Consider the following 12,175-nt stretch of genomic DNA (forward strand, 5'->3'; position numbering starts at 1 on the left):
GCAGACTGGACTCAATCCTGCACCACCTTCTTGAGCTTCACTAATTATTATTTGCAGCATTAAAGGTATAGCGGAGGATCTTTCCTAATTTTAGAAAAGACCCGCCCTCTCCAATTTTTAAAAAAATGCACATGCGCAACACTCGATTTGCTCCCGAGGGGGAACGCCTACTAGCAGTGATTTTAAATGGATTTCTCCAAATAGCATGACAAACTTTACCTGTCTAGTAGAATCTTCGCGACTGCAGCATCAGTGGGACGCCCAACCTGTGCTTTTAGTGCACGCCAGCGTGTGAACGGCCTTACGTAAACATATCACCAGAATGATGGACACTTAGGTGGACCAATAGTATAGGCAACCCACCCGGAAAAAGAAAATCCTCCGCTATACCTTTAAAATGTAACTAACTGTCACTCTTTTTCACAGATGGCAGCAAAGAGTGTGAACATGTCGACGTTGATCAGTATGAGGTTGGAGTTTTTGAGGATCCTGTGCAGTCACGAGCACTACCTGAACCTCAGCCTGTTCTTCAGCAGCCCTGCCTCCGCCCCCGCCTCCCCGTCACCTTCTGTCTCCTCACAGGTCAGTCAAGAAACAACATCATTCTGCTGTCATGCTGACTGATCTAATGCTCACAGTGTTTGGATGACTATCATCTGTCTCTGTCACCAGACCTCCAGCTCGTACAGTTTTCAGGACAATAAGATCACGGCCATGTTTGATCTGTCGCAGGACTTTAAGCAACGGCATTACTTGACCGGACTGCTGCTGACCGAACTCAGCACTGCACTGGACATTGAGTCAGAGGGGTCGGTCACATTTAATGTGTGCCACAAAAGTGGCTCTGTTTAGTGATTTTTTTTTTCAAGAGTGCATTTGACAAACTAATAATTCTGTTTTATGTGCATGTGTAGGGGGAGAGTTCAACAAAAGGCCATTAATGCCACGTACAGCTTATTGTGCGCTCACGATCTGGACCAGCGCTGCTCGAGGTCAGAGGTCAAGGCCAAGATTGCTGCTCTCTACCTCCCTCTAGTGGGCATCATCATTGACTCCATCAATTATCTTGATTTCACAGGTACTGCCTTATACAAGTCTAGTTGTTAATCTCAGTTAGACTTAATAGTTGCTTTTAGGCAGTGAGCCAAAGTGCTCGATTATGGCTCTCTGATGGTAGTTTAAAATGGATTATGCTTTTCAGAGCTGCGGTTTATGTGAATGTATGCGTTTTCTTCACAGTGTCTGACTCTCGTGGCGGTAAAGGCAAGTCTGGTGGACCTGAGGATGACACTGACAGCGTCACCCCCATCAATCAGTCTGTTGCCATGGCAATCGCTGGAAATCCTTTCAACACACTAGCCAGAAATGCACTGGCATCTATGAGCTCTGTGGTATGAACAAGGTTTTTAAATGGTATTATATTATGTTATATGATATATTTATATATATATATGTGTTATATTAATGTTATATTATAGCATAGCATATTGATATAAAATTTATTAATAATGTAATTGACATGATAAAGAAATGGAAATATATTATTGTATTATATGAGAAGAGTGATCATTGTTTTTTTGTTGTTGTATTATTAATATACTATTTTAGATTTTTAGATTTCCCTTTCATTTTAGTTTTCATTTTAGTACGTTTATGTGCCTTTGTCATTTTTATTAGGTTTTTTAAATATTTATATTTTCCAATTAGTTTAAATGTATTTTTTATTCCAGTTTTAATCATTTTAGATCTTCAACTAAATTTCAATTTCTTTTGCCAAGGCAACACTTTTTAAAAAAAGTTTTTCATCTAACATTTATATTTTATTTTATTTCGGCTTTAGTTCAATTAAGGAAATTAATTTTGATCGTTTTAGTTTACAACAATAGTTTACAACATTTTACAATACAAATATTTTACAGTGATTGACCAATCAGAATCAAGTATTCCAGAGAGCCGTGTAATATCTATGGATATTTGTCCATTTATCCGAGATATTCCAAAGAAACAGTAATTCTCATTTGAATATTTTTTTTAACAATCTCTCTTTGTCTAGACGGGAAAATCCAGCAACATGTTGACAGCAGAGACCAGCCGCAATCTGCTGATGTGTTTCCTGTGGATTATTAAGAATGCAGACCAGAATCTGATCCAGCGCTGGACCGTGGACATGCCTCTCTCTCAGCTGAGCCGTCTGCTGGAACTCCTCGCCATCTGCATCTCCTGCTTTGAGTACAGGGTAAAAACACATGACAGGATGTACTTTGATTTGAAGAGGAAGACATCTCCTGGATGGCCTTTCTGATGTCATAAGGACATTTTCACGTGATGCATTGTTTGTGTGTAGGGGAAGCAGAGTTCAGATAAGGTGAGCACGCAGGCCCTGCAGAAGTCTCAGCAGGCTAAAGCGCGTCTGGAGGAGGTTCTGCTGGGAGGCTATGGAGCCAGGGGAGAAATGATGAAAAGGGTGGGAGGTGAGCTGCATCTCATGTTTTACTTTCCATCTTAGCCTTTAAAGGGATAGTTCAAGCAAAAATGGAAATTCTGTTATTCATTTTGCCCCTAACCCTATGTGACTTTCTTCCATAGAACACAAAATGTTTTTTTTGTTTGTTTTTCAATGGGACTGTCATGCACTATACAAAATTCTATATACATTTATTAAACTCTACATCACTTTCGTGGGAATAGTATACGCACCATTCCGGGTAATAGGTTTTCCAGACTTGCTAGCAGATGAAATGAAATGTAAAAGGGAGGACAGCTTTTTTTTAATTATTATTATTATTTTTTTTATATTAACATTGTGTTGCTATTAATTTGGTGCTTAATATTATATTATGTTATAATTAAATTATATTTACTTTTTTTTAAATACTTTATACTTTATTCTGACTTTGTAACTTGAAAAAAGAGATGTAAACTCGCAATTTATATATATATATATATTAAAAATACAAATATATATATATATATATATATATATATATTAAAAATATAAATAAATATATTTTATTTTTATTTATTAGTACATTCATATTCAAATATAAATACATACAAAAATTTATTTCGTATAACTTTACATGCACTGTTTTTGAAACCACACACTAACCTTTTGTGAGGAAAGTTTGTATTTATTAGTTACTGTAGTACTGTAAGTCTGACTCCAGTCTCCATTCACTTTCATTACGTTACAGGATATTTATTAAAAAAAAACTTTTACCTTTTGTTCTCTACAGCATAAAGAAAGTCACATGGGTTTTTGAAACCACATGCAGAGAAATAAATAATGACATAAATATTAACTGCAGAGGGGACAGTTAATGTTGGCCCAATGATTAATATATTATTTGTTTTCCACAACGCACTAAAATAATTTTTCATTTCATGTAAAATGCTGTCTAATTTTACATGTTTACAGTCCGCAGACTTCCTTTGTTTAGATATTTTCTAAATATGTACCGTCTTTGTGTGTTGGCTGTGTGTCGTGCAAGGTAACGACCGGACGCTGGGTCAGAGAGAGAACCTACGCTGGAGGAAAGACCTTACACAGTGGCGCCAGACAAACGACAGGCAGGACAAGTGAGCGTAAAATAGTACCTTCATTTCACGGTTCACATCTGTTTAACCTGCTGCGCTTCTCATTCATTGTTGGTTCTAGTTCTCCATGGCCCTAATCTACTGCTAAAAATAAGCTTTACTGTCTTGTTATTGTTGTTTCCTCAGATCCAAAGCAGAGCTGGATCAGGAGGCCGTAATCTGTGGTAACCTGGCAACTGAGACCAACCTCATAGTCCTTGACCTGCTGGAGATGATCGTACAGGTAACGGAGGACTCTTACAATGGACCCAAAACATATTTGGAAATTTTTGCATGAATAAATGTTTTTTGCTTGATATTCTGCTTTCAGGCAGTTCCTCTGCAAGATTGCAAGGATAATGTGGTTGGTGGAGTGCTGAAAGTTCTGCTGCACTCTCTCACCTGTAACCAGAGCACCACCTTCCTGTCGCACTGTTTCAGCACCCTACGAGCTCTCATCGTAAAGGTACTGTCATGTGCAATTGTTTCAGCTGACAGTACACACCAATTATTTTTCAAATGTATAACTATATAAGAGCATTTTCTTTTTTTTTAGTGTAACTCATTCTAAATCATATACGTAGCTGTAAACTAGATTGGGGTTGGTTGTCTACACAGGGTTAATTTCATAATTGAATGCTGTCAGGATTAAAGAGAGAGATTTAAAATACAAGGTCAAACCAGGAAACCAGTTTTTTTTTTATGTATCTTTAAAAAAACAAACTGTGATAAATTATGCCACTTGGCTGACATCATTTATGAAAAGAGTGTCAATGAACATTTACCTCGACATAAACCTACATACTCACATTTAACAAGTATATTAAAAGTCCGTAAGCACTATAGATGTTGAGGGGAGTCATGCACTTTCCTCAATATTCAGTTTAGCAGTCAATCAATCCTTATAGGTCCGATCCAGTCCATATTTTTCAATGGCTGATTCTTAAAAAATTATATTGGGGACACCCGGTCTTGTGGATGATACTGTATGTAAGGGATAATCCATACCTAGCTGTGCATTAAACGATTTTAATGCGCGACATGGTGGTTGCCTCCTCGAAATGGATTAAAATCGTTTAATGCACAGCTAGCGTTGATTATCCCACTTATACCGTGGTCATTTGTCAGCATTGACAACTTGAAGATGTTATTGATGTTCATAGCGCAATATTTGACCGGAAGGGTAAAATTGACCGTTATTTGCGTCAGTTACGGCTCGTTAGATAACATATTCTGCCCGCTTTGCATCAGACACAGAGATAAAGTACGAAAGCAATAAATGAAAATGAAAGCAGCGTATTAATTTGAATGGTGATTCAACCAGGATTCAACTGATTTGGAACTACCTGTGCATTAAACTATTCTGATTGGCTGGAAGGTGTGCAATAAAACAGAGTATTCAGACAGACCTTGGTGTAAAGAATAATATAATAATCATTTTGATGTACAATAATAATTATATGATTATACTACAGCATATAATAATAAAAATAATAAATACAAAACAAATTAAGATTAAGCAAAAACTAAAAAGTTTAAGTGATTAAAGTGTAACAACTATTATAAAAGATTATTTTAATCCGTATCATTTACTACTGTTAAAACGTTTAGGGTCAGTAAGAGTTAGGGTCAGAATTTTATAAATAATATTTTAAGTTATATTAAAATAGATTGTTTTAAAAATATTTTACAATAATACTGGTTTTGGTTACACTTTATTTTAAGGTGTTCTTGTTACAGTGTAATACATTTAAGTACTGAGTATTAATTAACTACACGAACTAGGCTTGGTTCAGGGTTAGTCGCATGTAGCATATTTTGTATTTATTACTATAGTAACTACATCTAACCTGTGTAACAAGAACACTGTAAAATAAAGTGTTACCTTGTTTTTACTGTTTTTTTGATCAAATAAATGAAGGCTTTATTGGTTGACAAACTTTTGAACGGTAATTTTAAACAGTATCAGAATCATATTAATTGTTCTGTTTGTTAACCCCCTCCTGTATTACAGTTGGCTGGCACAATTGCATAAATTTAGTCATGAATTAACAAAATGTGATTATTAAATGTCTATTATCCAAAAACCTAAGCTTTCAGTTGCACCTAAAATGAATGTTTCTCTCACTAGAGGTATTCACCAAAGAATGTTAATTGTACCAACCAACCCCTGTCTCCCCTTCCTGTAATCATGTAATATATGTTATATTGAATATATCACTGACACTAATATTTTTCAGTTTGGCGAACTGTTGTTTGAGGAGGAGGCCGAGCAGTGTGCAGACCTGTGTCAGAAGGTTCTTCATTACTGCAGCAGCTGTGTGGACGGCAACAGGAGTCAGGCTTGTGCTACGCTCTACCTGATCATGAGATACAGCTACAGCTCTGCTAGTGTAAGACACCGCACAACAGACCACTCAATACCCCCCCTGCTGAAAAATCCAGCATTGCTGGTCACCTTTATAGGTATTTTTTACTTACTTGGACCAGCATGTGATGCTGGTTGCCGGTCCCCAGCATGGAAAGTGGGAGTGCTGGTAGACCAGCTACACCAGCTCAGTTTTGCTTGAGAACAGCATGACTATTTTAGTCCACCAGCTAGACCAACACTACAATAGCTCTAACCAACAAAAAAAAACAACTCTGGACCAACATTCATGCTGGTTTATGCTTGGTTTTTCAGTAGGGTCTATTGCCAAATAAATGAAAACCACTTTCCCCTTGTCTTTTCTCTGTTAAAATGCTAACATTGACAATGCTCGCTGTAATGTTTTTCTTCTCGATGTCTGTCTGTCGTCTGATAACACGAGCCTGTCGCTGCTGGTCGGCCATCTCTCTGTATGCACCAGGCTGATGGCTGGAGTATTTCCTCTGTTTACTCAATTTCTCACCCCCTCAGCCCTCCCCTACCAGATGGCCGTGTTGTTTGCCATCTCATTCATCTTTAATGGGGAAAGGATGGATTTCTCTCCATGTCTGTCTGTTTGTTTGCTTGTTTGGTTTGTAAAAGGCTCCAGCAGTCGTTCCTGTCATTAGTGTAACCTTGAATAAGTCATGTTGATTCCTTCTAGCGACAGGTCGTCTTTCCCCCCCCCCTCTCTGCTTTGTTTTTATGTTTCCTAAGGCCTTTTCTCACATTAGATTAAATGGTGAAAACAGTGAAGTCAGGTCTAAGCACAAATTCAGAATTAATCTTCTCAGCAGTGTCGATGTTGAGTCGTTTTTCATGGCAAAACTGACCTGATGCGATATTGGCGACGTACAGAGATGCCTCACGCATACGCTCAATTTAACATAATGGTGCCATTGAAATGATCCATTGGCAATTATACAGGGGTTAATGGGGGATCATTTTGCAGTTTCCTGATGCTAAGCAAGATGGATGGAGCATTTTCAGCTCCTGGCTCAAGCCTCCCCTGGAATCAATGATCTGAAACTATGACAGCAATGGCCGACCGCGCCTGGCAGTGTGGCGTTTCCTTTCACAGCCTAACACCTGTATCTGACAATGTAACCTTCAATAACCTCAGCAGGGCCAACCCAGATAAATGACACAGCTCTGGTTGACAGGAACTTCTGGGGGAAGGGCTGTTTTCTAAATAGGAAACCTCAGGCAGTAATCAGACCTCTGCTGTCATGATGCTTTGGACATTCATACTTTGGAACAAGACTTGAAATGAAAGGGGTAGTTCACCCAAAAATGTCTGTGTGACTTCTGTGGAAAACAAAAGGTGATGTTAGACCGAATGTTCATGCTGCTTTTTTGCATATAATGAAAGTGAAAAAGGAAGGGTGCTGTCGAGCTACAAAAAGGCAAAAAAGTCCATATAAATATTGTGAAAGTGGTCCATACACTGCATTCCACATTTTCTAAAGTAATATGATAGTTTTGCATGAAGAAAAGACCATAATTTAAGTTGAGAACCATATGAGAACCTGGCATTATTGAATATGCATGAATGCAAATGAGATTTGAAAGTTATGGCGAAGATTGCCAGTGAATAACAACTTAAATTTTGAAGAATTAAATTTTTGGGGGGTAAACTAATCCTGTAAGAAATCAATGTTTTGCCACGGAGAAAGCTATCTGTTGGCATTCTCATCCATCTCAATAGAGAGCAACAGTCATTGCACAGTCATTACAGTGGGCATATGCTTTTGTTGAAGCCATCAGCACATATTATTCTTTTTTTGAAAGGACCATGTACAATTTTAAACATAAATGTTTCCTTTGATGCTATGTGCCAGAGTTAGCACAATAACCTTGACCCCTTGTTTTTTGCTCTCGCAGAATTTCTCCAGAGTCAAAATGCAGGTGACAATGTCTTTGGCCTCATTGGTCGGCAAGTCTTCAGACATCCATGAAGAGTACCTACGCCGCTCTTTCAGAACTATCCTAGCATATGCGGAAGAGGACATGGAAATGCAATCTACACAGCTGCCCTCACAGGTAAACCTTTAGACATCCAGCCCAATCAAGAAGTTAACTAATCATTGTCATAGATCATCTGTTGTAATGAATTACTTTATTGGTTTACGTCTCCACAGGTGGATGAACTCTTGAGGAACCTAAACAGTATCCTCTCAGATACAGTCAAGATGAAGGAGTTCCAGAAAGATCCGGAGATGCTCATGGACCTCATGTATAGGTACACATTTCCTTCTGCAGCTAAAACCAAGTCTGCATCTGGCTTAGGGATTCCAGTCCTGTGGGCTTTTTTTCACTGCTTCCCATTTTGCTGTGGTTTCTACTGTTTGTCTACTGTTTTTGGACTTACTATGGTAACCGAGTGGCACATTTGAGCCCTGCAGTGTGCCTCACATGTGTAATAACTTGAGCGAATATGCCAGTCCACACTTTTCTTTGATATTATGAACAAAATTGTATTTATTTCCTCAGAGGATTAACCTACTTTTAAAATAAACCTACTGTTTGCTTTGGCTCCAGGATCGCAAAGGGTTACCAGACCTCTCCAGACCTGCGTCTAACCTGGCTCCAAAACATGGCAGAGAAGCACAACGGCAGGAAGTGTTTTACAGAGTCAGCCATGTGTCTGATCCATGCCGCAGCTTTGGTAGCAGAATATCTCAGCATGCTGGAGGATCACAAATACTTGCCTGTGGGCAGCGTCACCTTTCAAGTGAGTTATTATCGTGAGTAGGAAACGCTTGAATCGGCTCCCTTTCCGAAAAACAACAGTAGGCGTGAATTATGTCTCGGCTGCTCTTCGAACCCTCACACACACGGCTCGGTCTAAATGAGATCCATGTCCGACTGTGGTAAATAATTGTCTCTCCCCACCAGAACATCTCTCCTAATGTGCTGGAGGAGTCTGCAGTCTCAGACGACATATTGTCTCCAGACGAGGATGGGGTTTGCTCGGGACGCTACTTCACAGAAAGTGGCCTAGTTGGGCTTCTGGAACAGGCTGCCGAGCTATTCAGCAATGTGAGTTATCCGTGGAGCAAGGCGCCAACGACATAATCCAAATTAGCAGCCAATTCTCTTTTATGATACTCTGTATCTTTTCTGTACTATGATACTACTTATATACATTATAATATATATTTTATTTTTACATGAAATAATATATTATATATTTTTAAGAATAAAAAAACCCCCTGTTCATTACTGCTTACCATTGTTCACTTAGGGCGGGTTGTACGAGGCAGTTAATGAGGTGTACAAGGTAATTGTGCCTATACTGGAGGCCCACAGAGATTTCCGGAAGCTCGCTTCCACACATGACAAGCTCCAAAGAGCTTTTGAGAGCATCATTCAAAAGGTAAAGCATACAAATGACATGTCCTCCTACATGAGTCTGCCAGGCAGGAACAAAACTGTCTAATGTGTATGTGGGCAGTTGGGGAGGAAGTTGATATGTTGTGACATGCTATACTTGAGGCAAAACCATTTAAAACAGCATTTAGCTGTTATTTAATAGTTATTATACATTTAGTTGTATGAGCACTTTTGAGACGATGTGTACTTTTAATTTTGAAGAAGGAAAACTGAATATTAATATTTTCTTGCAAACTTTACTCCAATTATCTTTTTCTTTTCTTCAAAAAATATATTTTTTCAGTGTGAAGACAAAAAGTCAGTAAAAGTAGTGGAAAACATGCATAAAATGGTGACTTTAAACCTAAAATCATGCACCAACTGCTGTCTTTTATCGAAATGTTTATTTTTACTCTTCAGGGTCACAAGAGGATGTTTGGAACGTACTTCCGCGTAGGATTTTATGGCCCTAAATTTGGAGACCTGGATGAGCAAGAATTTATCTACAAAGAGCCAGGAATCACCCATTTACCGGAGATATCCCACCGGCTTGAGGTGAAATTTCACTGGAACCCTCTGTAGTTCTGAACTGCATTTGTGATGAAGATGAATTTGAAGTTTGAAGATTTTCTTAAGGTTTCAATTACAGGTTTTGATACTTTTAGGGAGCACTGTAATGATCTGAAATTTGCTCTGATATTATACGTAACTTACACATTTCGTTTGATCAGGAGCAGCTTAGTAGTGAACTCTGTTGTCTAATTTTCCAGAACTTCTACAGTGAGTGTTTTGGAGATGGAACTTTGGAAATGATTAAAGATTCCACACCAGTAGACAGAAACAAGCTGAATCCTAACAAGGTAAGTCTCATCATATTTTGTGCCAGTGTAAACACGATTACAATCAAACGTTCTCTTCAGTATGACCCTCATTAGCTTGAAAGGCCGTCGTCTGCCTCTACAGTCAAATCTCAATTGCCTCATTCAACTAATGTTACCCTCAAGGATTTATGTTTCCTTTGAGTGCCATTGAGATTTCCTAACATCGTGTGCTCTTTTTCATACATCGCATCAGGTATACGTACAGATTACCTTTGTGGAGCCTTTCTTTGATGACTATGAAATGAAAGACCGCCTCACCAACTTTGAGAAGAACTTCAACCTTCGCCGCTTCATGTACACTACGCCGTTCACAAAGAGTGGGCGGCCGCGGGGGGAACTCAATGAGCAATACAAGAGGAAAACCATCCTAACCACCATGCATGCCTTCCCCTACATCAAGACAAGGATCAACGTCATTCAGAAGGAGGAGGTAATCACAACAACCCTGGTCTGCTTAATCTGCAGTAGTAGTTTGATTAAAACATTTGGTAGACTAATTGCTCAATCTCTTTTTTTATTATTATTATTATTTTTTTTTTTCAGTTTGACCTCACGCCCATCGAGGTGGCCATTGAGGACATGCAAAAGAAGACGCGAGAGCTGGCTGAAGCCACGCACCGAGAGAAGCCAGATGCTGTGATGCTTCAGATGGTTCTGCAGGGATCCGTCACAGCCACTGTCAATCAGGTCTGAAACTTTAATTTGTACCCTTCAAAAATTCTGGGCTGTGTAAAAAAAAAAAAGCCTCTAAAACGAACGCTCTGGTAAAACATCGATTAATGATATATTAGTATACCTAATATAGCAATTCTTCGTTTTTTTTTTTTTTTTTTACAAAATAATAAAATAGCAAGGAAGCAAAAGTAACATTATAAAGTCATTTTTTATGTTACAAAAAATTGTTTTTTATAATTGCTATTTTTTTTTTTTTTTACTTTATATTCATCAAATAATCATTGTTTCCACAAAATATAAAAAAAAATTTCAACATTGAAAATTATAAATATTTCATATTCATATTTCATTTCTTGAGCACCAAATGATTTATGAAGGATCATGTGACACCGACGACTGGAGTAATGGCTGCTGAGGAATAAATTACATTTAATAATATATTCAAATACAAATTTTTTATAACAAATATTATTTTCAATTGTAATATTTCATAATATTACTGTTTTTACTGTATTTTTGATCCCAATTAATAAACTTCTTTCAATCTCCTTTTAAAAAATCATACCGACCCAAAACTTTTTAGCGTTAATGTATATATTTACAAGTACACACTGTAGTTTCAGGAGTGACCCACGCATTTAAATGCAGGAGTGAGTCCCCTAAATTATCTTTCCGTTTGTGTATGGAACACAACTCGCTCCTGAAATGGTGATGATGGTGGTAACCAAATCAACAAGCTGGCATCTCGTGTGTTTGGTATCCTCTATTCTGATCAAAGAATATTACAGCAACAAAAGACTCGTTATATTCATCAATTTTAACTAAAGCACAGTCCATGTCCACTTATTATAGGTGTTATGGGGCTTGTTGTTTATAAGCTTGGCTCATAAAATATCTGGCAACAGGAATGAGTCAAGGCTTGTAAGTAACGCTTTCCCTGTGATTTCTGTCGCACAACTCAGAACGAAATTCAATGACGTCAAGGCTGTAATGTGATTGGTTATCAAGGCACACGTGATCAAAGTTAGCCTTTACACTTTATCCAATGGTAGAGCCACGGACCCTTGTATCTCCCAATAATAACACCCTCTCTGACTGTGTAGAATTTTTGTAAGTGCGGTTGTCACTACCTGCATTTTTCTCCGTTCTAGAATGCGGTTGTCACTCCCGTAAATTACTGAACCGTGTATGTATGTACTAAACAGGATTAAGCAGTAAAGGGTGAATTGACAACTAAATGTATTTGCTGTGTATATGTGTG

The 12,175-nt window shown here is 38.1% G+C and overlaps 1 protein-coding gene across 2 annotated transcripts in view; it reads left to right on the forward strand.

The window, feature by feature from the left end:
• The window catches only part of dock8 (dedicator of cytokinesis 8), a 47,259-nt gene that overhangs the window by 30,573 nt on the left and 4,511 nt on the right, over positions 1–12,175 (forward strand). For both annotated transcript variants that reach the window (XM_079638844.1, XM_079638845.1), the window contains 19 exons: positions 427–582; positions 673–809; positions 915–1,078; positions 1,240–1,391; positions 2,054–2,236; positions 2,345–2,471; positions 3,492–3,579; positions 3,724–3,820; positions 3,908–4,042; positions 5,817–5,969; positions 7,868–8,026; positions 8,125–8,225; positions 8,525–8,717; positions 8,882–9,025; positions 9,231–9,362; positions 9,779–9,913; positions 10,129–10,218; positions 10,433–10,669; positions 10,783–10,926. In XM_079638844.1, the coding sequence (XP_079494970.1) occupies positions 427–582; positions 673–809; positions 915–1,078; positions 1,240–1,391; positions 2,054–2,236; positions 2,345–2,471; positions 3,492–3,579; positions 3,724–3,820; positions 3,908–4,042; positions 5,817–5,969; positions 7,868–8,026; positions 8,125–8,225; positions 8,525–8,717; positions 8,882–9,025; positions 9,231–9,362; positions 9,779–9,913; positions 10,129–10,218; positions 10,433–10,669; positions 10,783–10,926 (2,727 nt within the window). The remainder of the gene's footprint in view (positions 1–426; positions 583–672; positions 810–914; positions 1,079–1,239; positions 1,392–2,053; positions 2,237–2,344; positions 2,472–3,491; positions 3,580–3,723; positions 3,821–3,907; positions 4,043–5,816; positions 5,970–7,867; positions 8,027–8,124; positions 8,226–8,524; positions 8,718–8,881; positions 9,026–9,230; positions 9,363–9,778; positions 9,914–10,128; positions 10,219–10,432; positions 10,670–10,782; positions 10,927–12,175) is intronic.

This window comes from Phoxinus phoxinus, assembly GCF_949152265.1.
Source record: "Phoxinus phoxinus genome assembly, chromosome: 15".
NCBI classification, from domain to species: domain Eukaryota; kingdom Metazoa; phylum Chordata; class Actinopteri; order Cypriniformes; family Leuciscidae; genus Phoxinus; species Phoxinus phoxinus.